Source organism: Mirounga leonina, unplaced genomic scaffold (assembly GCF_011800145.1).
Source record: "Mirounga leonina isolate KUSES-001 unplaced genomic scaffold, KU_Mleo_1.0 Mir_151, whole genome shotgun sequence".
In the NCBI taxonomy this organism is placed as follows: Eukaryota; Metazoa; Chordata; class Mammalia; order Carnivora; family Phocidae; genus Mirounga; species Mirounga leonina.
In genome coordinates, this window is record NW_023270377.1 from 60367559 (window position 1) to 60394128 (window position 26570).

The 26570-nt window shown below is 42.1% G+C and overlaps 1 protein-coding gene across 1 annotated transcript in view; it reads right to left on the bottom strand.

Moving 5' to 3' along the window:
- MYO3B (myosin IIIB) overlaps positions 1-26570 on the bottom strand; it is a 394690-nt gene that overhangs the window by 119848 nt on the left and 248272 nt on the right. Inside the window, exons 26-28 of the mRNA XM_035008358.1 lie at positions 22480-22591; positions 21184-21346; positions 19544-19624 (exon numbers count right to left, since the gene is read on the bottom strand). Coding sequence (XP_034864249.1) covers positions 19544-19624; positions 21184-21346; positions 22480-22591 — 356 coding nt within the window. The remainder of the gene's footprint in view (positions 1-19543; positions 19625-21183; positions 21347-22479; positions 22592-26570) is intronic.

Genomic DNA, 26570 nt, shown 5'->3' on the forward strand with positions numbered 1-26570 from the left:
GCAAAGAAGAAGTCAAACTCTCACTCTTTGCAGATGATATGATACTTTATGTGGAAAACCCAAAAGACTCCACCCCAAAACTGCTAGAACTCATACAGGAATTCAGTAAAGTGGCAGGATATAAAAGCAATGCACAGAAGTCAGTGGCATTCCTATACACCAACAACAAGACAGAAGAAAGAGAAATGAAGGAGTCGATCCTGTTTACAATTGCACCCAAAACCATAAGATACCTAGGAATAAATCTAACCAAAGAGGCAAAGGATCTGTACTCAGAAAACTATAAAATACTCATGAAAGAAATTGAGGAAGACGCAAAGAAATGGAAAAACATTCCATGCTCATGGATTGGAAGAACAAATATTGTGAAGATGTCAATGCTACCTAGAGCAATCTACAGATTCAGTGCAATCCCCATCAAAATACCATCCACTTTTTTCAAAGAAATGGAACAAATAATCCTAAAATTTGTATGGAACCAGAAAAAACTCCGAATAGCCAGAGGAATGTTGAAAAAGAAAAGCAAAGCTGGCGGCATCACAATTCCGGACTTCAAGTTCTATTTCAAAGCTGTTATCATCAAGACAGTATGGTACTGGCACAAAAACAGACACATAGATCAGTGGAACAGAATAGAGAGCCCAGAAATGGACCCTCAACTCTATGGTCAACTCATCTTCGACAAAGCAGGAAAGAATGTCCAATGGAAAAAAGACAGCCTCTTCAACAAATGGTGTTGGGAAAATTGGACAGCCACATGCAGAAGAATGAAACTGGACCATTTCCTTACACCACACACAAAACTAGACTCCAAATGGTTGAAAGACCTCAATGTGAGACAGGAGTCCATCAAAATCCTAATGGAGAACACAGGCAGCAACCTCTTCGACCTCAGCCACAGCAACTTCTTCCTAGAAACATCGCCAAAGGCAAGGGAAGCAAGGGCAAAAATGAACTATTGGGACCTCATCAAGATAAAAAGCTTTTGCACAGCAAAAGAAACAGTCAACAAAACCAAAAGACAACTGACAGAATGGGAGAAGATATTTGCAAATGACCTATCAGATAAAGGGCTAGTATCCAAAATCTATAAAGAACTTATCAAACTCAACACCCAAAGAACAAAGAATCCAATCAAGAAATGGGCAGAAGACATGAACAGACATTTTTCCAAAGAAGACATCCAAATGGCCAACAGACACATGAAAAAGTGCTCAACATCGCTTGGTATCAGGGAAATCCAAATCCAAACCTCAATGAGATACCATCTCACACCAGTCAGAATGGCTAAAATCATCAAGTCAGGAAACGACTGATGTTGGTGGGGATGCAGAGAAAGGGGAACCCTCCTACACTGTTGGTGGGAATGCAAGCTGGTGCAGCCACTCTGGAAAACAGTATGGAGGTTCCTCAAAAAGTTGAAAATAGAGCTACCATACGATCCAGCAATTGCACTACTGGGTATTTACCCCAAAGATACAAATGTAGGGATCCGAAGGGGTACGTGCACCCCAATGTTTATAGCAGCAGTGTCCACAATAGGCAAACTGTGGAAAGAGCCAAGATGTCCATCGACAGATGAATGGATAAAGAAGATGTGGTGTATATATATACAATGGAATATTATGCAGCCATCAAAGGGAATGAGATCTTGCCATTTGCAATGATGTGGATGGAACTGGAGGGTGTTATGCTGAGCGAAATAAGTCAAACAGAGAAAGACATGTATCATATGACTTCACTGATACGAGGAATTCTTAATCTCAGGAAACAAACTGAGGGTTGCTGGAGTGGGGGGTGGGGTGGGAGGGATGGGGTGGCTGGATGATAGACACTGGGGAGGGTATGTGCTATGGTAAGCGCTGTGAATTGTGCAAGACTGTTGAATCTCAGATCTGTACTTCTGAAGCAAATAATGCAATATATGTTAAGAAAAAAGAAAAGAAGAAGATAGCAGGAGGGGAAGAATGAAGGGGGGGAAATCGGAGGGGGAGATGAACCATGAGAGACGATGGACTCTGAAAAACAAACTGAGGGTTCTAGAGGGGAGGGGGGTGGGAGGGTGGGTTAGCCTGGTGATGGGTATTAAAGAGGGCACTTTCTGCATGGAGCACTGGGTGTTATGCACAAACAATGAATACATCTAAAACTAATGATGTAATGTATGGTGATTAACATAACAATAAAACAATTTTTTAAAAATGTACAAGGTTGAAGTTATAATGATTGAACATATAGCATGACAAAGAGTGCAGAAAAAGAAATACAGAAATCAATAGTTTTATGTTGTCTATTCTGGGAAGAGTAAACTCTGATTCTATGTTATTGGTTTGGTTCCTTAGACATAAATATCTCTTGTGTAAAAGAAATGCAATTCTTCAAGCTATCAGTGATAGATAAGACCATCTGTTATTATAATTATTATTATTGCTATAAACACCAAAAGAATAAAGATAAAGTTTTAAGTGGAACATTATTATATTTTTATTATTACACACACAACAAAACATTATGACCAAACAGTGAAACAGCAATGTTGAAAGAAGAAGAAACAAAAGAAATCAAGAAAAATAGCTGCAGCCTTCCAGAATTTCATTAACGGATTCCCTTCCCTCTCTTCCCTGCCATCTCTTGACTGACCAACTCCTCCAGTGAGAGGATCAGGCAGGTTTACCCCTACTGGAGATTCTAAAACAGTGTTTGGCCTAAGCTCACTTGTAATACTATGACAAGCAACATAAAAGCAAGAACTGACTTGAGAAGGAGAAAGAGGAGCCTACCTCAGGGGCACAAATAACTCTGCTTCCTTATTAGGAAGGAACATTGACAGGAATGATCTTTAACCTTGTGCTTGGGCCCAATTCGGCAGAACCAAGAGCTACCACGCACTGATCAAAGCCCAGATGGTATCACCCATGTGGAAAGCTGAGATTGCTGTTGTCTCCACCTATCTGAGATCTTCAGAATAAAGAGGCACAAGAGTAGCTTAATAGTAATTCAGAGAGGAAAAAGCTAAGCAAGAAAAGATCACCAAGCCCCTTTTGGTTTGGGACTCTCAGGAGAAAGGTGCTATGTCCACCTCCAGAGAGGAAGCTTCAACATCTTTCCTTGGAACTTAGCAAATGCCCCCAGTTACTTTGCCTGGGTTTCCAATAAAAGCCCACAGAATTTCTGTTCATGTAATTGAAGGGAAAACTTATTCCATGTTTCTTATTCATTTACACTTCAGTCATCAAAATATTGATTTTTAAGAGTTATTTGAAGTATAAAAATCAAACAGAAAACTTACAGAATATTCTTAATAAAGCTTAGATGAAGTCTGTTCCTCCATCTCCCAGCTTTGCCTGAAGAGCAGGGAGAAGGATTTGAGTCAGAGTAAAAACATAAACTTAAATAAGAAGGAGGCCATCAAACTATTGAGTTCAAAGCAAAACCCAATATTGTGAAATATTTTTAAGTATGTCCTGGTGACACCTGGAATCATGTGGCATCTCTTTGGCAAATTAATTGCTGAACAAGGAGATTCAAGAAACAAAGATATGGAGAAAACGAGAAAGGTAAAATAGGGTGGTCATTCTAAGTGAATAGATCAAGTTAAAAGGAATAAGACCAGTGACATGGCTGAAAAAATTCAATGATGAGCTTGCCCAGCAGACCTGAGGTGTGTGCAGGTGGAGCAACAGAGGCTTCTCCAGATAGGGGTCTCTTCTCCTCAGAGGACCATCCCTACGTGTTCGGTTCAATGAAATAAAGCAATTCTAAGAAGGACTTCTCTGAAGGAGTCACATCCTTCCAAAGTCGGATTGAACTCAATGAGCCATTCATATTTCCTAGGAAAGTCAAACCAATTCTCCACTGGAGCATTTCGGAATAAGATAGAAAGGCATTTGGCCGAAAACATGGGAGCAGGCAGTGCAAACTCAAATGCCTTTGGGGCCACCCAGGTAACATCAATGTGTGCACTGTCAGGCAAAGAGAGAGGGAAGTGGTGGGGTCTGAGGTGAACCAGAGAACGTATGCCCCACCTAAAGACATTTGGGTTCAAAGTTTAAAAAAAAAAAACAAAACAAAACACTGTGTCTGGCCAAACAAAACACATCTGCATGGTGATTACACCTGTAAGACCTCCTATTTGTGACTTCTGCTAAGGAGAAAGGGTCCAGGCCATGAGTCAGTAAGAGTTTAGGCGTCCTGTTTTTGAAAATGAAAAATGTGTGGTTGTCTCCGCCCCCAAGTCTCCTCAAATTTAGGAAACACTGCTGCTCCCTGGGCTGCCCCTATTTTCCTTCTCTCCCACTTCCTAACCTCCCAACTCCAAGGTGAAGTCCCAGTTCTGTATTTCTTTGAAACAGAGGCTAGGAGGCAGATTCCAAAGGAGTGGGAAGTGCCCAGAAACTCTTTGCTGGGTCCGGCAGATAAACTGCAAACTCTACTGTAAAATCCAGGGCAACTCATCTGCACATTTCAGAAAATGCTGGCATTAGCATTAAAGGCCATATTTTTGAAAATCACAGCTTCTTCCAGCAGAAGTCCAGAAACTGCAAACTGTAAAAAGGGAAGATTCTAATATTTTTTTAAATGTTTAAAAACCACTGATTTAGTCTGTCTAATGCTCTCACTTTACAATGATGTTAACTAATGGAAGGTGGCTTAGACCAGATAATCAAGTTTTAATTTCTGGTCCCCGGTGCTCCTCCCCACCATAAATGTTCTCCATCAGTTTGAGATCTATGGACCAATGTCAGGATCATAAAAAGACCTTCTTGAGAGGCTGAATTTTCATAAGTCCTGAGGTAGATCAGACAGAAATGTGTCAGCATCCACTCCAAGAGGAGTTGAGGAGAGGCAGTCGGTAAGGAGAGTCACAACTAGACCAGTTTCCCAGCAAAGAGGTCAATGGGCAGAGAAGCTGAGATTATCTCTGTCTATTCTTTCCCTTTTGTGAAATCGCCGGTCAGGATCGCCTGTAAGGCTGCCCCTGAATTTAATCAGCTGTCTCCTATAGAAAAACAGAGGGTCCATATCAGGTGGTCATTTCCATCTCTGGAACCTTCTCTGGAACATCCCTGAATATAGGATACCCATCCCAAACCTCTAATGACCCCACCTGTGTGGTCACCAGGTTTACTGCAGTCTTGATCCTGGGCACTTCTCTTGCTATCCCTTGTGACAGTGGGCTGCAGATCACTGCTTTGGTCTAAAGGGTGTCCTGTGGAATGAAACAAAGGAGGAACTTACCAAGTTTATGCTCCCACACCTGGAGGAATTACCCAAGTGGGTGACACAATGTGGTTAGGGAAACCCACACTTGTCTCATGGTCTGAGGCTCCAATGTTATAAATCTCACCAACAGATTTGGTGCTTATTTTTAAGATTTAATACAGTGTGGTTGGAGAGGGCCTAATTGTAGGAATTGGTAACTGTCCTGACTGGACTCCCTACTTGATAATTCCAATAAGCTCTGTCTCAATGATCGCATTAGTCAAACTGGGAGCTTAAGTGTACCAGGACAGGGCTTCTGGTTGGACAACTGGATGGTTTTCCTATTTCCTTTTCAGTTGTACCACCAGGGTAGTAAAAGGAGGGACAAGGTCTCCTCCTTTCCTCCACATCTCTGCCCCTCAGGCATATGTGTCCTTTCCTTTCATCTTGTAGTCCTGGTCACTGATGGTTGTGGGTCATGGAAAAGAGAGACTACACATTCCACTAGGTTGAGGACTACCACAGTTGCAGCTTTTTATTGTCCAGGCAGCTTAGCTCATGTTGATAAATACCTAAATACTTCTCTACCAAAACAGCTCACGACTTGAATGGAAAAATACTGAAGGGTCTGTCCTGGCCGTCACATCTCTTCTTCCATTCTCCATGACCCTCGAGGGCATGATGGGTTGAAGATGTTCCACCACCTCAGACTACCTCAGGTATCTGAAGAGGGCTGGTTCTTCCCAGTTGGATCCCTTGGCTCTAGAAGAAACCACACTGGTAGCAAAGCCCCTAGTCCTAAAGATATGCTTCAGGCTTTGCCCTGAGGCAGCCCCTTCTCCTTTTCCTCTGACCTGCGATGTAAACCTTGTTCTCTCTCATCCTGCACCTTCCTTCTGACTCTGGCTGTTTCAGATTTGCTGGCAGAACTTCCAGATATACCATATTAGAATATTTGGGACCTCCGACCTTTCTCCTTTTATTTCCTTGGATGGAATTTTTTTTTCCCATCCTGTCCCTCTCTCTCCTTCTGAGTGGCTCTCCTACCTCAACATCACCTTCCCACACCCAGCCTGATGGCACCATGTCTCTCCATTCCCTGGAGGTGGCCCAGCAAACCCACGTTAAGCAATGTCAGCTACTTCAGCCTACACTTAAAGAGATACAGTCCCTACTCCCATGGAGCTTACATTCTAATACATTCTAATATTCTAGGAATAAAAAGAAATAACAGATGTAAAAACTCCCTATAAGTTTAAAGGGGGTGACCTGGGTAGACAAGAGTCCCCTCAATATTCCTGTCTACCTAGAACCTCAGAATGTGACCTTATTTGGAAATAAGCTCTTTGTAGATGTAATTAGTTTAAGATGAGGTCATACTGGATTAAGGTGGGTCTTAAGTCCAAAGATTAGCGCCCTTATAAGAAGATCATGTGAAGACACAGACACAGGGAGAATGCATGTGATAATGAAAGCTAAGAGTGGAGTGATGGGTCTACAAGCCAAGGAACGCCAAACACTGTCAAGAACTTCCAGAAGCTAGGAGAGAGGTATGGAAAGAATTGTCCCTCAGAGCCTCCAGTAGAAACCAACCTTGCTGATTTTGGACTTCCAGCCTCCTGAACTGTGAGAGAATAAGTTTCTGTTATTTTATGCTACAGAGTTTGGGGTAATTTGTTATGGTAGCCCTAGGAAACTAACATGAAGAGGTAAAGCTGACACATGATAAGAAAAAAGAAATAGATGAAGAAGATTAGGTATATGTATTCAGCTTGATTTCACTGGGGGGGGGGTGTTAAGAACAGGAATTAGGGAAATCTCCATTATTTTCATTTAACAAACAAATACAAATATGTGGATTATTATGTTCCATGCAGTGTTCTAAGCCCTTTACAAAAATTTACTCTTTAATCTTCATAGTAACTCTAAAAGGTAGAGGCCACTATTATTCCCATTTTACAGTTAAGGAAACTGAGGCCCAGAGCGGTTAAATAACTTGCCCAAGAGTCACACACGGCTGGAGAGTGGCAGAGCCAGGGTTCAAATCCAAGCAGTTTTGCCCTAAAGTCTGAATTCCTAAATATGACACGGTACAGCCCCATTTACATAAACATTTTAAAAATCATTAACCTCTACTCTTATTTTTTCCTTTAAAAGTGGAAGTAAAAATTCAGACTTTATTTCTTTCACATGCTGGGGCCTCTAAGTTCTCACAGATCTGCTGCTGTGGGAGGAGGCTCTGGCCTGGACTGGCATTCGATGACCCACCCAGAGGGTAGCCCCAGAGGCATGGTTTCCAGCAGGGGCGCCATCTAGGTAGATTTCCTGGTTGGGGATCTAGGCAGGGTAGGCTCTCCTGCCCTCATGATGGACCTGGCAAACAGTGCCTACTGTATCTGGCAGAGAAGGCGCATACAGATGAGGCACAAAAGCGCAGGCTTCCCTCCTCACCGCTGCTGGTGAATTGCACCAGGAGCCCATGTCATTTCTGGCTGGAGTGACAGCTGGTCAACAGCCATCTTATCAGAACATAAAGAGGCCAACTTGTGGGAGGTCTGACAGCCAAATGCCACCAAAAGCAGCACTGAGAAAGTACAATTCTTTTTTTTAAAGAACAGAATCTCACGGAGAGATTTTTTTTCCCCCCCAACAGCCACATCAGAAACCCCCTCTCCACATAAAACAATTCTGGTAATTCCAAGCCTATGAGAACATTTTCCACTTTGATTCTCCAGGGCTTAATTCCAGTCATCATCCCGGTCAAACTTTGAGTTCAAAGAAAGTCTTGCCTGGTAACTGCTTTCTCTAACTTGGAAACTAAGGAGGAACCCTTCTATATACTGTTATACCCTTCTAATAGGTGTATAACAGTATATTGATGTTTCCCTTAACCTAGAGATCAGTTTCTTGTCTGCCTCAGAACATCGCCGTTTGGGAAATTCCCCTTGCCTTCAAGCACCCAGACACTGTCACTCTGTTCTCTTCTGACTCCCAGCGACCTTGGGTGGGATTTATTTCTTATAATTTATGCCCTGCCTGCTTCCAAAAAGGACTGGGGGAAGCTTCATAGGTTGTTTGTTTCTTGTGGTTGTGTTAGCTGGCTCTAGCTTAGCACTCCTCTTAAGCTTGGGGCAGATGTGTCCGTCCTGGTTCCATCTGAGACTGTTTCTCCCACCTCCTTTTTAAAAGATTTTATGTTTAAGAGCAGTTTTAGATTCTCAGCAAACCTGAGAGGAAGGTACAGAGATTTCCCATATATTTCCTGCTTCCACATATGCATATACTATCAACACCTCCCACCAGAGTGCTACATTTGCTACAATTGATGGACTTACACTGACACTTCTTAATTACCCAAAATCCATAGTTCACACTATGGTTCACTCTCTATGTCGTACATCATATGGGTTTGGACACATTAAAATGGCATATATCCATCATCCTGGTGTCATACGGTAATTTCACTGCCGTAAAAACTCCTCTGGGCTCTGCCTATTAACCCCCTCCCACACCTGTGGCAACCATTGATCTTTGTACAGTCTCCACAGTTTTGTTTTTCCCAGAATGTCATATAGTTGGAATCATGCAGTACGTAGGCTTTTCAGACTGGCTTTCACCTTGTAATATGCATTTATGTTTCCTGCATGCCTTTTAGTGGCTTGAAAGCTCATTTCTTTTTAGCACGAAATAATATTCCATTGTCTGCATGTACTACAGTTTATTTATCCATTTACCCACTGAAGCACATCCTGGTCGCTTCCAAGTTTTAGAAATTATGAATAAAGCTGCCTCAAACATCTGTGTGCAGGTTTTTGTGTGGACATAAGTTTTCAACTCCTCTGGGTAAATACCAAAGACCGTGAATACTGGATCATATGGTAAGAGTCTATTTAGTTTTGTAAGAAATTGCCACATTGTGTTCCAAAGTAGCTCTACCATTCCGTATTCTCATCAGCAATGAATGAGGTTCCTGTTGTTTCACATCCTCATCAGCATTTGATGTTGCCAGTGTTACAGATTTTGGCCCTTCTAATAGGTGTATAACAGTATATTGATGTTTTAATTTACATTTACCTGCGGACATGATGTAGAGCATCAGGCTGTCTGTCCCCTCTCGATGGGGAAAAAAATAATTTTTATGTTGCTTTTATGACCACCCCCAAAGCATTTAGCAGAGTGCTCTGCACAGAGAGGATGTTCAGAAAATGTTTGGGGGAAGGGCACCAGATCAGGAGTTAGGCAGTCTGGATTGCAGGGAGGTTTCTTAGCCACCATCTGTAAAATGGGGTAAGATTCCCAACCTACTTCTCAGGGTTACTGTGAGAATTACAAAAATAAGGTGGGTGAAACTGCCTTGTATAAACTAGAAATTTCTATGCAAAAATATAGCATGTTAGGAAAGTAAGTATTTCTTTTTGTTAATCAAGAAGGAAATAATTCCCACCTCTATGATCATTCCAGCTTATGCAGTTCTGGTTTCCTATAAATCAAAGTTATTTACTTTCTGGGGCACCTGGGTGGCTCAGTTGGTTAAGGGGCTGCTTTCAGCTCAGGTCATGATCCCAGGGTCCTGGATCGAGCCCCGCATCAGGCCCCCTGCTTGGCGGGAAGCCTGTTTCTCCTTCTCCCACTCCCCCTACTTGTGTTCTTTCTCTAGCTGTCTCTCTCTCTCTGTCAGTTAAATAAATAAATAAAATCTTTATTAAAAAAAAAAAAGAAACAAAGTTATTTACTTTCCTATAATCTTTCCTAAAAAGATAAAGTTTTAGATGTTTACAGCAGCTTTATTCGTAGTAACCCAGATCTGGAAACAAATGTCATTTAGCTAGTAACTGGCAAAACTATGGTATATCCACATCCTGGAATTCTGCTCAGCAATGAAAAAGAACAAATTACTGTTAAATGCATGAACACTGATGAATTGTAAAAGTATTACACTAAGTGAAAGAAGCCAGACGCAAAAGCTTATATACTATATTACTCCATTTCTATGACATTTTGGGAAAGGCATAATTATAGGGACAGAAAACCCATTAGTGGTCACCAGGACCTAAGGGTGGGGGAGGGATTGTAACAGAAGGGGCAGGAGAGAGCTTTTTGGAAATTTTCTTTTTCTTGATTGTAAAGGGGGTTACCTGTGCTCATCCAATTTTATCAAATTGTTTTGAGTTTTACTGTATATAAATTATACCTCAATAAATATGACTTTTTAAAAATCACCAGGACCTAAAAAAATTAAAAGATAAAAGTCTTCTCAAACTGATTGTTCCTGGAAAGCAGGATCCAATCACTTCTAACCCACTAGGAGGAAAGCGTCTGGTGGGGAGAGCCTTGCTGTTGACGAGGGACACTTCACAGCCATTTGTATCATTGACCATAGCTGGTTTTGACACTAAGTACTTGGCTCAAAGTCTATGAAATTAGCAGGCTCTGGTTGCTAGTACATCTCAACCGTCACAACTTTATTGACGAGAATGGCTACCAGCTGTCACCTCTGCCTCCACCTCTGTGCTCAGTGATTTAGACTTCATGGCCACAGCAAATCAAGTCATGATCCTGCTATGGCTCTTCGTGTTGGGGTTTGAACTCCTAGCCAAATGGCTGTCGCTCAGCTGTTAGGCTGCCAATCACCTGTCACCGTGGGTTAAGCATGATATGCACACTGAGATCTTCCAACTCCGTAGACATCTGAAAGGCAACTTGCTTTCCACACCAGCAGGCAGCAAATCTGGGTGATATTTAACTCCTGGATTTTAGAATTTTCGACTTCATGGAAGGGGGCGAGGAGGGGACTTGCTATTTTACAGAACAAGTTGCAGTAGGGCCTCAAATCAGTGAATGGGGGAAAAACAATGTCATTAGCATACCACCTAAATCTTAACAACTGTGAGGCCAGTGAAAAATTTATCTACACAAATGACTCCAGCTCTTGGCATGATGGAGCAGAGTTCTTCACAAAAACCAAAACAAAACCACTTCAAATCTTCCACATGGTACTATTATATTTTAATTTTCCCCTGTTAGATAAGCAAGACATAAGATTTAGAAAGTTCTCTCTTTTATAAATGCTTTATTGTAACTGTATTTAAGATTTGACAGGTACAATTTTTTTCTCCAAAATTGAGAGAAATGGTTTCATCTTTTTGAAGTTCTAATATTATTATGCTCACCATTGAAGAGTACTACACAGACAGATTTATTTCCCAATGAAGTTCATATTTAGGAAGGGGGTACACAGAGGGAACTAACATTTGCTGAATATCTACCACATGCCAGGTACTATGCAGGATGCTCTGCATGTATTATCTGTAATCATCTTCACAACGGTCCTGAGAACTAGGCCTTCATGAGTTCCATTTTATAGGTGAGGAAACTAAAACTCAGAAGTTAAGTAATTTTCCCCAAACCATATGACAAATTATGGCATAGCAGAGATGTAAAGTCGATTGTTTTTTGTTTGCTTTTCTTTCCTTTTTCTTAAAATTTGAGTATAGTTGACATGCAACATTACAGAAGTTTCAGGTGTACAAGATAGTGATTCAACATCTCTATACATTACGCTATGCTCACTGAAAGTGTAGCTGCCATCTGCCACCATGCAATGCTATTACAATACCACTGACTCTATTCCGTGTGCTGTAACTTTTATTCTCGTGACTTATTCATTCCATAACTGGAAACCTGTATCTCCCACTTCCCTTTACCCATTTTGTCCATCTTCCTGTTCCCCTTCCCTCTGGCAACCATCAGTTTGTTCTCTGTATTTATAGGTCTGATTCTGCTTTTTGTTTATTCGTTTTGTTTTTTAGATTCCACATAAGTGAAATCATATGGTATTTGTCCTTCTCAGTCTGACTTGTTTCATTTAGCATAATACCCTCTAGGTCCGTCCATGTTGTTGCAAATGGCAAGATTTCAACCTTTTTATGGCTGTATGATATTCCATTGTGTATATATATGCACTTCTTTATCCATTCATCTATCAAGAGACACTTAGATTGCTTCCCATATCTTGACTATTGTAAATAATGCTGCAGTAAACATAGGGATGCTTATATCTTTTTGAGTTAATGTTTTCATTTTCTTTGGGTAAATACCCAGTAGTGGAAGTATTGCATCATATGGTATTTCTATTTTTAATTTTTTGAAACACTTGCACACTGTATTCCATAGTGGCTGCACCAATTATATTCCCACCAGCATTGTACCCAGGTTCCTTTTTCTCCATGTACTTCACCAACACCTGTTATTTTTTGTTTTCTTGATTTTAGCCATTCTGACAGATGTATGGTGACATCTCATTGTGGTTTTGATTTCTATTTCCCTGATGACGAGTGATGTTGAGCATCTTTTCATGTGTTTGTTGGCTATCAGTATGTCTTCTTTTGAAAAAATGCCCATTCAGGTCCTCTGCCCATTTTTAATCAGAGTTTTCACTGTTTTGGTTAAAGTAAATTGTTTTGATTCCAAAGTCCACTTGCTTAAGTTGGTATATGAAACTCTTCCCAAAGCTTTGACCGGTACCCTATGTCAGCGTGCCATATCCGAGGTGCAAACAAATGGCAGAGTGTGGTCTACTGCAAAGAGCACTGGATAAAGACTGAGAAGAGGGCTTTGATACCAATTTTTTTTTTTTTTAAGATTTATTTATTTTAGAGAGAAAGGGAGAGAGCACCAACGTGAGCACACACGGGAGGAAGGGAAGAGGGAGAGAATCTTCGAGCAGTCTCCCACTGAGCATGGAGGCTGCACAGGGCTAGATCCCATGACCCATGAGATCATGACTTGAGCCGAAACCAAGAGTCAGACACTCACCCAACTGAGCCACCCTGGAACCCCAGCCAACTCTTAAGCTCCCATAACACATAAGGAGAGCCAACTTATTTAAATTCTCTGTGCTTCTGTTTCATCTGTTAAAGGGGAAAACAAAATCTGCCTTTCCACACACAGGAGTCTTCTGAGGAAAAGACGTCCAATCACTCTTGCCAGAGCAGTTAGTTTTGTCCCTAAATGTTTCTTTTACTATTATGTGGATATAGCCTAAATAACTATGATTCCATATGAAAAAAAGAAACTTGAAAAAAATTTAAAGGAACAGAATAAAGGTGACTTGAGTGTGTTATTGATCACAGTCACGCTGAGTGTAGTTGATAGGTTGAGGTGTTAAGATGCCACTTTGGGCAGGACCTCTTTGCGGCCAGATTCTGGAGTTCTACATGAGGTCCAGAATGGAGAAGCTGATTCAAAGCTGAAGTACTCAGGGACTTCCTTTGAAAGTTTAATCTTGAGTCCTGGGGGTACAGACTGCTGCACCAGTTTCATCTTAAGCACAGTTCTGTGCCATGTCAATATATCCGTCACAAGCAGACCTCAAGCCCATGTTGGCTCTTTACAGTTTCCTCTCTGTGCATTAGGTGAATAGCACTCTGGGCATTTAATTCTAACATGGACAATAATTTGATTTTATAGCAAAGGACATTCCGTAGCACTCCAAGTTATTGCATGGCAAGAATTCCATTGTTTGTGCCCAAGTGAGGTTTGCCAGGGCCCATTTCTTGACAGAAACCTTGCAGCCACAGGCCTGGCCTTCTCTCTGCTATATATCACTTCCTCTAAGCCGAGCTTCGGGGGCTCTCCGTAGGTCTTATGTCTCCGTATGTGTCCTGTCACAAATGGCACAATTTCCCAAAGTAAAGCACAACGCTTACAGCTGTCATAAATCAGCCCCAACTTTTTACTTACAGAGAGCTACAGAAACCCAGGCAGTGTGCAGGTGGACTGGGCAGGACTCCTTGCATGAGCCTGAAAGTACTGTCTTCTATTATACAAAGGTTTAGAAGGCAGTAGGCCTAGCATGCACCTCATGGTTCAGCTCAAGCCTGGGCACACCAGCTAACACGTTCCCCTAGATGGTGCTTTACTCTTGTATGGCTATGACCTAACACAACAGGAGAAGAGAGGTCAATGGTTCCTGCCCTGGCCAAGAAGAGTTTGGAACCTGTCTTCTCTCACATTTTGAGGAAGTAAGCATTTGTGTGAAATGACCAGGAGTCTAAGAGATAGAAATGGAGTGAGTGAAGAAACAGTGGAATAGAGGTAGAATGGGAAATAGAGATGAAAGGAGAGGAGTGATCAGATTGATTTCCTTCTGTTAGTTCCAAGTGGACCTTTGCCTTCAATGGTACATTCACTTGACCTTCCTCTACTGTTTGGCTTGCGATCAACAATCTGCTTATGCACAGCTTTGTCAGTCTGAAACTATCTCCTGTAATCATTTTTACCTTCAAGAAACATGGATTATTTCAATGTATATCCTCAGTTATATTTTAGAATGATTTTGACTCTTTGTATTGCACTGGAGTCTTATAGAACTCCCTCCCAATATGGACTGACATGATATAGAGTACCTGATATAAACAGCATCCTTCTGAGGAACAGCATGTTTTATCACCCTATCAGAGATGGGAAATTTGATGCCCCAAATGAAATCCCATCCTTCACCATGGCAGCTCCAGCATACAGTAGATACTTAGTGAATGAAAAAAGACATTTCCAAATTTAAAATATAGTTGTCCTGCACACCTAGGGATATTTCCGGAAATCTAGTTCCAGGATATTACTACAACCACCCAGTCACTGCCAACTCACCAACAGTGCTAAAGGAACCAACCTTTTGAAGTTAGAAAAGACCAGAGGAGGCCTTACCTGAGAGAGGTTTAAAAGTTCAGGCAGCCTTTTTTTTAAAAAAACATTTTATTTATTTATTTGAGAGAGAGAGAGACAAAGATAGCAACAGAGAGCACAAGCAAGAAGACCAAGCATGAGTGGGGAGGAGAGGGAGAAGTAGGCTCCCTGCTGAGCAGGGAGCCCCATGCGGGGCTTGATCCCAGGACCCTGGGATCATGACCTGAGCTGAAGGCAGACACTTAACTGACTGACCACTCAGGCACCCCAAGTTCAGGCAGTTTTAAACACAAAAATTTGGTTTTGTTATGAAGCAGGGTCAAGTTTCTAAAAGAAGTTAAATAGTCTCTGATAGTTTGCTATCTGAAATTGTATCCAAGTGTGCTGGAACCTCTCTGGACATGATGCTTGATTTCCCCTCTGGAAGCAGCATTTAAAGCAACTCTCATTGCCCAGTGTCACATGATGCACCCAGCAGTTGCAGTTGAATCGGGTTTAAAATTGCCTGTTCACAGGCTCAAGGAAGCCTAAGCCTTGGCAGATGCCAAAAGGCATCGGAAGGAGAAATGGCCATCGTTTATCTGTGTTGTTGTAAGGGCCATGGAGGGGGAGTAAGTGGGAAATTGATGGAGGACAGAGAGGGAAACATTTTCCACTGCCCTGAAGCAATTAGTTGAAAATGTGCTGTAAACCAATGGGCTCTTCCTGCTCCTGGGGGTTGGGGGAGATCAGGGAAAGGGGGCTGGAAGAGCCTACTCCTTCCTGGGGACACTCTTTGAAATTCCATTCCCAGCCCCTGGGGCTCCACTGTCACCTAGTTGAGGCATTTTCCCCTCTGAGATGGGGAAGCCCACCACTTGGCTCTCACTTAAAAAACAGATCTTGAATTAGAGGAGCATTTTTAATGAGATATTGTAGACCTTTTAAAAATCCCTACTAGGTTATGTGTTTTGATAGTATTTACTGAGGAATGTATTCATTTTTATTTGAATAAATCTGGTTATATCCACTTTGTGACACTAAAGAATTCATTAAAAAAAATAATAGATTAGTAAAGGAATGACATATAACTGTTACTTTTTACTTAGAATACCCCATCTATCTGAAAACTAATATGTGTAATCTTATCTTTCTGATTAAAAAAGTATGTAATTTTAAATTCTTTGGTGTTTAAAAGAGTATGTTTTCCTTTGACAAGAGCCTATTATTAGCATTAACAAATAAACACACACAAAACATGTCACTTCTCACCAAGATGACATTCAAAGTTGTTTCCCTGGCGAAAAAAAAAAAAATGCAAACTGATAAACTATACTTTTGCTTGGGATCCCTAGCTCTCTCTCCCCGAGATTGCTCACATCTCATAGAGGCCCTTTATTGTCGGTGCAATGTTATACACGTAGGAAATGGATGCGTATGTACCTAGGGTATTTTTTTCGTTTGTTTTCTCTTCCAGCATTTGATCACTGGCTGGTGAACTGTTTGGGCCCACAGAGATCTCTAGACCACCAGCTCATGTATTTGAAAGGCATCTGTTTATTTTGAAAATGCAAATGTGGCCTACCTCAAAGACTGACAGGCAAGAAATGACCCACTGAGCAAGGGGAGAGGTTTCCAATCTGGAGCCCTGTCCCTCCCTCTATCAAACTGAGATCACTCGCTGTCAAAACCACTTAAACAAGCTCCAGGAATCTGAGTGAAGGGCCCACAATTAAAATGAACAGGCCTCTCTGTGTGTGTGCGTGCATGTGTGTGTGTGTGTGTGTGTGTATCTCCTTCCCTCTCTCTTTCAGGAATTAGCCAGGCAGATCATTTCTCACCTAGTTTAAAGTAATGAGAGGTCAGTTACAAAAGGACTCCGCACCTTTGAAATGGTGGCTCCTAGACGGAGGGCTGCCTGGAGGAGGGACACTGGCCTCTTGGCAGTGGCAGCCCAGTCCTGGGGACGGATTCCCGGAGAAAGCCCAGGAAGGTTAATACCCCGACTTTGATCTCTGTCAAGGCATACCAGCAAGAATTAATTTACATTTCAGATGAAAAAGGTTGACAGCATGAAAAGGCATCTTGTTTCTGGTATGTGAACGGGCCGTAATAGATCGGGAATTCTGAAAGGAAGTTCTGAGGAAGCTAAAGGGATAAGCTGTGCGGCTGCTTTTATTGGGAAGGAGATGAAAGGAAAACAAATTTCAATATGTGCTGCTCTGTAGCAACATGTATGCCAAATGCTTCCTAAATTTCAAGGGCTGCTCTTTTAAAAATATATAACATATCTTAGCAACACCACTAAAAAAAAAAAAAAGGCAATGGGCCGGAACTTGAAATACAAAGAAATGCATTCCGTAGAAGCTAAATTTCAAGTGAAATGATTTGTTGAAAAAAAAAATAAACGAGAGAATAAGTTTCGAAAACAATCAGAAATGATTGTACTAGGATAATATCTGTAAGCCACTTCCTGCAGGCTCACAAGTAAGGGAACCGCTAGGTCTGGGGCTTGTTCTACTCAGAAACATCCTAGTGGTGTGAAGAAGAGCTTGTAATGAGAAGATTATGCTTTGGGAACAACACACCTGAAACAGAAGTTGGAATGAGTTGCTTTGCTCTTTAGATAAACACAACCATGCCTTCCAATATAAAGATAAGGACAACATTCTCACGTAAAAGTAAACTGCCCAACACTACATCAAAAACTAATGATGTAATGTATGGTGATTAACATAACATAATAAAAAAAAAAAGTAAACTGCCCATACAATTGCAAATGCTGTTACCCTATCCAGGCATCTTTTCTGCCAGCACAACACCAGCACCTCAGTTCCTGTCCGTGGTGTTGGGGTGAAGGGCAAAGAGACTCTGGCTGCTTTGCTCCGACTGCCACACTACTTGCAAGACGGAGAGGTGGAGTTAGTACCTGTTCTCATGTCCGCCCAAGCCCCTGTAGACTCAGTTAGTGGAAGTTCCCAGTGCCACTTGATAAGTAGGAACACTAGTGGCCGGGCTAAAAAAAAGGGGGGGGGGTGCTTGCAGAGCTTAAAAAAAAAGAAGCACCTTGAAGACATGTGTTCTCTCCAGTTCCACAAAACAAAACTATCCTTCCATGGTACCTACCGCATGGGTGCTCTACCAAAAAGGTGCATTCACGACCGGCCTGATATGATGATGAAACAAACCTGTCTCTGTTTTCATGCAGCCCTCCCTCACTTGGCAATAACAGAGTGCAAACAGGGAACCCTCTAAAGATCATTTTCAGAGAGGGAAAATGTGATTTATGATCCTATATCCTGAACTCAGTGGATCAACAATATATAACCCAAAGTTTATATTTTAAAACATATGTTGGGCTTTGGGCCAAACTGCAAGATCAGAAATCAGTCCGGGGGGGGGGGGGGGGGGGGAGGTGGTGTGAGCACGCGTGTGTGCGTGTGCTGTGTGGTGTGGTGTGGTGTGTGGAGGTGGGCAAGGAAGGAACAAATACACTGTGAGTTGTCTTTCTTAAGCTGCAACTAGAATTGGATCCTTCTTCCAATGAACTCTTTGAAGTTGTAGAGCTTAAAATTCCTAGGCGATGGTGTTAAAATTTACACATTTGCATCTCAATGACATCCCTTCCTTCCAAATATTTTGGTTCTGAATGAAGATATCAGGTCTCTACAGTGGCCCAAGAGAGTTGGGAGAAGAGTTCCTGGAGCCAGGTTCTGGGCAGGGACGGCCTCAAAAAGGTTGCAGCTGTTTTATTTGAGTTTGCTTCAAGACAGCAATTTCTGAAATCCTATCTCTCTTCAGGCTTGTGGAGTCCGCAGGACTGGCCACTGCTCTCTCACTCTGTCTCCACATTTTACACTCTCGGAGCTCCAGGCGTGCTCTGGGGCCTACTTCTTCCAGGGCCTCACTTAGCATATAGGGCTTCCCATGATGAAGGGGACCCAGGCTGGCAGGCACTGTGGGTACTGCCATTTGCAGAAGAGCAGAGCCACCCAGGAGCCAGGGACAGGTCAGATGAGGCAGAAGCCAGAGCTCCAAGCACTCAGGCAGCCAGGCCCAAGCTCAGCCACAGCTTAACCCCTCGGGGCCCAGAGGACCACCTTAGCCACATACAGGCCAGGGTGTGGGAAATCCCATTTGCTGGGAAAGTCCCAGAGCTATTATTATCTCTGTGATGCTGAAAGATGGGTGTTGCATATGATCCAAGAATTCCAAGGTTGCCAGGCACCTTCCAGACTTAACCAGACTTGGACCTGGCCTCCTGTTTCACAGATGACAGATGTGTGACTCCAAGAAGCAAAGGGATTTGTTCAGTTGGCGGTATATGAAGTTGACTTTATCCGACCTGCCTGTGTTCAAATGCTGACTCTGCTACTGACCAGCTGTGTGACCGTGGACAAGTTACTGCGCTTCTCTGTGCCACAGTTGCCCTCTCTATAAACTCAGGAATATTAGAGCACTTACTGAGAGTCTCCTTATACAAGTATGGCAAGCGGCAAATGCTCGCTGTCAGCCTTTTCATCATCACGCCGGGGGTGTGTCACAACAAGCACTAGAATCCCCACTAGAACTTGATTCCAGTGCTCCTGAATTATTCACCTCTCAGCTTTCTAAAATCATATGAACTCAATCACAGAATATTTTCAAGTGGATGCTATGAAAATGATGTTTTAATTACCTGCTTGAATAGGAACCGCAGACTCACTCCTTCTGTTGCTTATTTTCTTAAATTTCTTCCAAGCATCATATCCTCTCCAGGCTAAAAATACAAAACCATGTGCTAGGAATGATATTAATTTAAGAACTTGCCAGCGAATTGATATAAGCTGTTTTCCCTCCAATCTATTACCCCTCTTGCCCTCCCTCCTGCTTTCTCACTGAAGAAAATAAGCAGAGATACGTGAGCGATGATGGGGAAAAGGGGCCTCTCTGTACTCTTAGCTGGGCCTCCAAGATGCTTCTGAGAAGGAGTTATTTTTGTTCCGGCAGTGAGTTTCCAGAACACTCTGGATTCTACTTATGAATCACTGGGGACCTCTATCCCAGGTGAGGCTGTTCCCTGTCATTCTAATCCCTGGAGGAAGCTCTGTGTTCAAGACTTGGGAGTAGGGTGGTTTGTGGGGATGGTAGGAAAGAACTGGAATAGCCTGATCTGTTTGATTTTTTTATTTGGGAGGAAGGTATGAACATGAAATTTGAAGGAGTGAAAAATAAAGAAGGGAGTCAGGGTGCCTGGGTGGCTCAGTCGGTTAAGCATCTGCCTTGGGCTTGGGTATGATCCCAGGGTCCTGGGATCGAGTCCCACATCTCACTCCCTGCTCAGTGGGGAGCCTGCATCTCCCTCTGCTTGCCATCCCCCCTGCTTGTGCACTCTCTCTCTCTCACTCTGTCAAATAAATAATAAAAAATAAAGAAGGGAGTCATGGGGGATAATTAGTAGCACACCTGCATTTGGTAAGGGTGAACCATGTGCCAAGAACAGTGCTTCGGGAGAAGGAAATGATGCAAGAGTAAGGCAGAAGGCAAGGAAAATGGAGAAGGAGAGGAGAAAGAGAAATCTCTGGGGGTGTGCTGAGTCCTACAGACAGTGGACTGGGACATTAAGCTGCCCACCAGGAGCATGACCACTTCACCTTTTTGTCCTTCCCATTAGCATCACAGCTCCCCATGTTGCTGAGTGCGGTCATGAAGGCCAGAGCGGACAATGGGATTCTGGGTTATGAGAGCACAAAGGAAACTGTCCACTATGTTCAAGACTAATGCTTTCATAACCACTCATCAACAGCACAGAAGCTCAGATGCTGTTTGTAACACAAATGACACCCACATGTGCAAAGAGACACTGCATGGGCTGGGCATATGAGAGAGCCTGGTGATTTGCTCCCCTGGTTTATAAGCTCTGTCTGTGCTAGAAAAGCCTTCCTGAAAGGGCATTAGTAATTCTGATGCTGAGAACTTGGTGATGGGCCTGGGGTGTATATTATATCAGTCATCTGGGAGAAGGGGCACAGGTCTGTGTGATTTGGGTTTTCCCTCTGCCCACTTCACACTCCCTCCACCGTGCTTCTCACCACAGTGTGTTGTGATGGCTTGTTTGCTTATGTGGAGGTCAGAGGGACCATGGTAGTCTTGCTCATGGCTAGATTCCCAGCATCTAGCCCAGGGCCTACAATAGGCACTCAGTAAATATTTGCTGAAGCAAGGAAGAAAGGAAGGAAGAAGGGAAGGAAGGGTAGAAGAAGAAAAGAAGCCACTGAGAAAAGCAACAGATGAGTGGCCCCAGTACTTGACGAAATGCCAAGATTCAGGACCGTTTACCTGACTGAATGGCAATCGCCGCCTTCTCTCTCCTCTCTCTGATTCTTTTGTATCTCCTGGCTCCAAGCCACCCCTTGGCATATGCCTGCAGCACAACCACTCTGCCTATGACTTCTTGCAGCAACAAATTTAACTGCTCGACATGGTAATATTTGAGAAAAACCTGAAATGAGATATTAGTTTTAGCATTACATATGGGCTCCCAAACAGAGGGTCAGTCTACTCCAGAGTATTCTTTTTTTTTTTTTAAGATTTTTTTTTATTTGACAGAGAGGGAACACAAGCGGGGGAGTGGGAGAAGGAGAAGCAGGCTTCCCGCTGAGCAGGGAGCCCGATGTGGGGCTTGATCCCAGGACTCTGGGACCATGACCTGAGCCGAAGGCAGACGCTTAACCAACTGAGCCGCCCAGGCGCCCTGACTCCAGAGAATTCTTATTAAAAACATTAAAACCGTTATCTACATAAAGTTTACAGTGACTTCTTTTATGCTAGCATTACTGACTTCTTGGGAGCAAACACAATACCCTAAGGTTAAGCCAATCCTTGATTACTGATACAAACAGATGATGAGGTTAATGGGATTTAGGAGATCCCAAATGTTCTCCAAGTCTGCTTTATAGCTGCCAGGAGTTCTGTTTTCTTAATTTGATTTCTACTATCTATCTCCACAGCCTCTGATGGAGGCACTAACCAACAGAACTGATCCACAGCCAACGATGGAAGTTCAGAAGGAGAACGACCTAAATGATCCACAGTGATCTAATTTCTGCTGAGGAGCAACCGTGTTGCCATCCACACTCAGACTAAGACTGGCTTTGTACGGCAATTCAGAACGGATCATAAAAACCTGGGTCAGGGATGGGATGTTCCCTAAATGAAGAGCTATACACGATGAGACTACTAATCAGGGTACATAGTAAAAAACACATGAGTCTAATGAAAAATGGGACAAAACTATAAAAGATGCTCATTCTTGTCATTAATAAGATTTGTGTATTTCCATGAGGTGCTGTAATAAGCAACATTTTAAAAGGGACATTTTAAAATAAACTCAAAGTTCTCATTCTAGAAATGCTAAGTGGTTCTCTCAAACTACATGCAGAATAGGAGGGAACCCTCCTCTTCTTGTCCAGAGGTCCTAGGACTCCTGACCCAAGACCAGCAAAGATCAATGTTAGGCTGGGGTTTTGTCTGCTAAGCCACACAACTTACAGAGCCATTCATATCACTGACAAGAGACAAAGATACACAGCAGAGCATCACAGGTGACAATATGAACAAAAAAGAAAAAACTACCTTTGTTTTTCCCAGCACCCAGTGATCTAATCTGGATTTTTCCAAGATAGCAACACAGCTCTCTTTGCTGGCAAGAGGTGTTTCATGTGCTTTGAATGCCAAGTAATAATACCTACAAAATAAAAGAGTAAAATAAAACATTTTTAGTTATCATTTCATTGTATAGTGGATATGCTCTGGAACCACTGCCATGCCTTGTTTTTTAATAGTAAATATTTCTTGAGCACCAATATTACCATACTAGGTAGTGAAAGGTATACAATTTATTAACTTGGCTCTTACTTTTATATTTTCTGCTATGTGTATTTCCCTTTTAATATTGCTTTATAATATTTGGCATATTTTGCATGCAAAATCAAAGTATCTAATTCTTTAAGAAAACTGAAATTTAGACAGCCCTTCTAGTAAAAGTCATCATTTTATGTGTTAGCATTATTATAAAATAATTTGTAATCTCACTGTATAAATTTTGACTCTGCTTTGAAAAGTCCCCTCTGAAGCAATTTGTAGATAGCAAAAATGATCATAGCCTAATTACTACTGAATCAGTCTGCTGAGCTACATGTCCATCTCGAGGTACAGAGTAGGTATGGGGTTTTTTTTAAAAGATTTTATTTATTTGAGAGAAAGAACACAAGTAGGGAGGAGGGGCAGAGGGTGAGGGAGAAGCAGACCCACTGGTGAGCGGGGAAGCCAATGCAGGGCTCCATGCCAAAACCCTGGGATCACGACCTAAGCTGAAGGCAGATGCTTAACCAACTGAGCCACCCAGGTGCCTGGTATATTTTTTTCTTAAAGATTTTATTTATTTATTCTGGGGGGGGTGGAGGGCGGGGGATATGGGGTGGGGGGTAGAGGGAGAGGGACAAGCAGACTCCACACTGAGCATGGAGCCCGACGTGGGGCTCAATCTCAGGACCCTGAGATCATGACCAGAGCTGAAACCAAGAGTCAGATGCTTAATCGACTGAGCCATCGAGGCACCCCTGGAGTAGGTATGTTTTTTGATATAATCACCAAAACCATATTTGTCTTCCTAAATTACTCCGTTTAATCAATTTCCATACTTTCTGGATAGATTCAAAGAACAACACAAAAAGGTTTTTTCCCCCTTTTTCTTTATTCTTTATTCTCCCCTTTAAAATATACAGACACATACACAGTGGAATAGATTATCCTTATAGAACAAACACCTTACACCTTAGTTTTTCTTTAAAAAACTTTCAAGGATCTTTGCTCTTTGCTGCCATCTATAATTAAATTCAACCCCTTGGAAGTTTAAAAATAAACCTAATTTCCTTGTCAAAAGATTTTCCTGCCATTCCTCAGACAAGGCTGATCTGTTATTTTAGAATTACTGTACTTTAAATATAAAGCTGTTTTTACTTTTCAAAAAAAAAAAAATTCACCTAAATGCAAAATACGACCCTCTTCTTGCCAAATATTCCCATATCTTTCTGTTTATGGAAAAATAAACGTACCTGATTAGCACCTCGGTCATTTCACTTTATCTTTGTGCTACAAGACTGTTTTACAAGGTAGGATCTAATGCTGAATTTGCTGGAAACATTTGCATTGAGAGATCCTGGGAATGTTTCCAAGGCTTTGAGTCTCTGTTCCCACCATCGGGGAGCAGGGGCAGTGCTCTTACAGAACCCCTGAATGGTGGCCAGGACCATGCTAGGTCACTTGGCCAAGCCCAGGAACCTGTTCACAGGAGACGCCTACTGGAGCTAGGTGGGAGGAGGGAGAGCCAGGAGTCCAGCTTAAGCCTTGGGGGCAGTTCATGGCATTGGCACAGATTCTTCAGCCTCAGTTTCTCCAGGCTGTCGTTTCAGTCATGGCTTCTCTGACCTGACTGTAGCTAAAGTAAAAAGATTGCGTTCTGGAGTACATGGGGATGGTGGGAATGGATGGCAAATCTATATGGGTGAAGTTTTGGGAAAGCTGAAGTACAGATAGTTTAAGGTATAAAAGTCAGAGGTAAAACCAGGATTTCCTACATTCTTTCTGTTAGGCCTGGTCATTTATAACATGAGCTCCCTTAGCTTTAATAAGCCCAGGCTCGATACTATTGATGATGAAGTATCTAAAGAGAATCTAATGAATGACCCGTCCTGTGCAAGATGTAAGAGGAATGCAAGATATGTTCCAGCTCTCCAATTAAGGATTTCTACTTGTTTTCCAGGCATCTCTAGATGGTTCCTAGCAATTTTTAATTTCTAAATAGGCAAGAATGAATTCTGAACTAACATAAATATTAGAACTTAACTTTGATTTCTGATCCTTCAACCCAAATCTCTTAATTTATTATGATGATAATATTCACATCTGGCTTAGTTCAGAAAGAGATGAGTAACAGTACTGCAAAGACGTGAAGATTTCAAAAAGTACTGAAGAAACATGTAAGTGATATGTCTGTAGTAATCAGGTCAGATAAGTCTAATGGATTTCCTCCGTGGCGTAGTTCTGAATTCTGGCAGGTACCATGGTCAAAAAGCACTTTGGTTGAGCTCCCATGTGCTTCAATATAAGGGCAAAACTGACGGGAACCAAGACAAAAGATCTGTCAGCAAGAGGGGTCTTTTGGGAAGATCTATTCCACACCCACTTCCTGAAGCAGTTTGATGATTAAATGAGCAGGAGATATGCAATAGCAAAAGAGTAAGTGTAAAGGCCCTGAGGGTCTAGGCACTTGAGAACACTGCAAAGACCAGCTCTGCCCTGAGCTGCCTCGTGTAGGGAGAATTTACCTCTCAGACTGGAGTCTGAAACTGAGTTAAGAGTGAGAGGCTCTCTGTTGGGTAATCCCAAATCACTTACCTCTATGTACCTCAATTCTCACAGATAGAAATGGGAGCCAGTGGTTCTAAACTCTTTTGGGCGGGAGGCAGGGGCAGGGAAGAATCTCTGAAAATCTGGTAAAAGGTATCCATATTCTTTCTTAGGGAAATGCTTTTGTTTTGTTTTGTTTTTTTAAAGATTTTATTTATTTATGAGAGAGAGAGAGAGAGAGAGAGAGAGAGAATGAGTTGGGGGAGGGGCAGAGAGAGAAGCAGACTCCCGCTGAGCAGGGAGCCTGAAGACACTGCTTTGGATCCCAGGACCCTGGGATCATGACTTGAGCTGAAGGCAGATGCTTAACCGACTAAGCCACCCAGGCGCCCCTCTTAGGAAAATTTACTTAACACAACACACTGCAAGGGTCTACATAGTTCCTGTTGGCCCTCCAAAGACCAAAGAGCTTTTTCCTGCTTTAGAACTCTATGGAAAGTGATAATTTTCTCAAGGTCTCATCTCATTAAAATATATAAGCTATTAAAATAGTAAATATCCAGTTGGAAAATATCTCTACTCAAATATGTTATTTAGTTTTCTGCCTAAAATGGCATATGGAATGCAGACTTTTCAAGGAAGAGTTTTAAAATATAACAGGCTAAGCACTTTGTAAACTATTAGTAAAAGCAACAGGCAACTAGAGATACATCCTCCCACATTTAAATTACAGAATCATAAACAGGAAGTATCTGTAAGGTTATAATATATATAAGGATATATTAGTTTTCTGTTGCTACACAACAAATTACTCCAAAATTTAATGTCTTAAAACAAACATCTGTCATCTCACAGTTTGTAAGGGTTGGGAATTTAGAAGCAATTTATCTGGGTAATTCTGGCTCAGGGTCTCTCATGAAATTACGGTCAAGATGTCGGCCAGGGCTGCAGTCATCTAAAGGCTTGACTAGAGCCACATGATTTATTTTCAAGATGGTGTACTCACTTGACTGATGGTAGAAAGCCTCAGTTTCTTACTATCTGTTGGGAGAAGGCCTCAGTTCCCTGCCACACGGGCCCCTACAGAGAACTGCTTGAGTATCTTCATAACATAGAAGACGGCTTCCCTCGGAAGCAGGGATCCAGAGAGAAAGCACAAGAGGAAACCCACAATACCTTTTATGACCAAGGCCTAGAAGTGACATACCATCACTTCCTTCATCTTTTGTTCATTACAAGTAAGTCATTTAGTCCAGACCACATTCAATGAGAGAGAAATTAAGTTCCACCTCTTAAAGGGAGGAGTATCAAGTAAT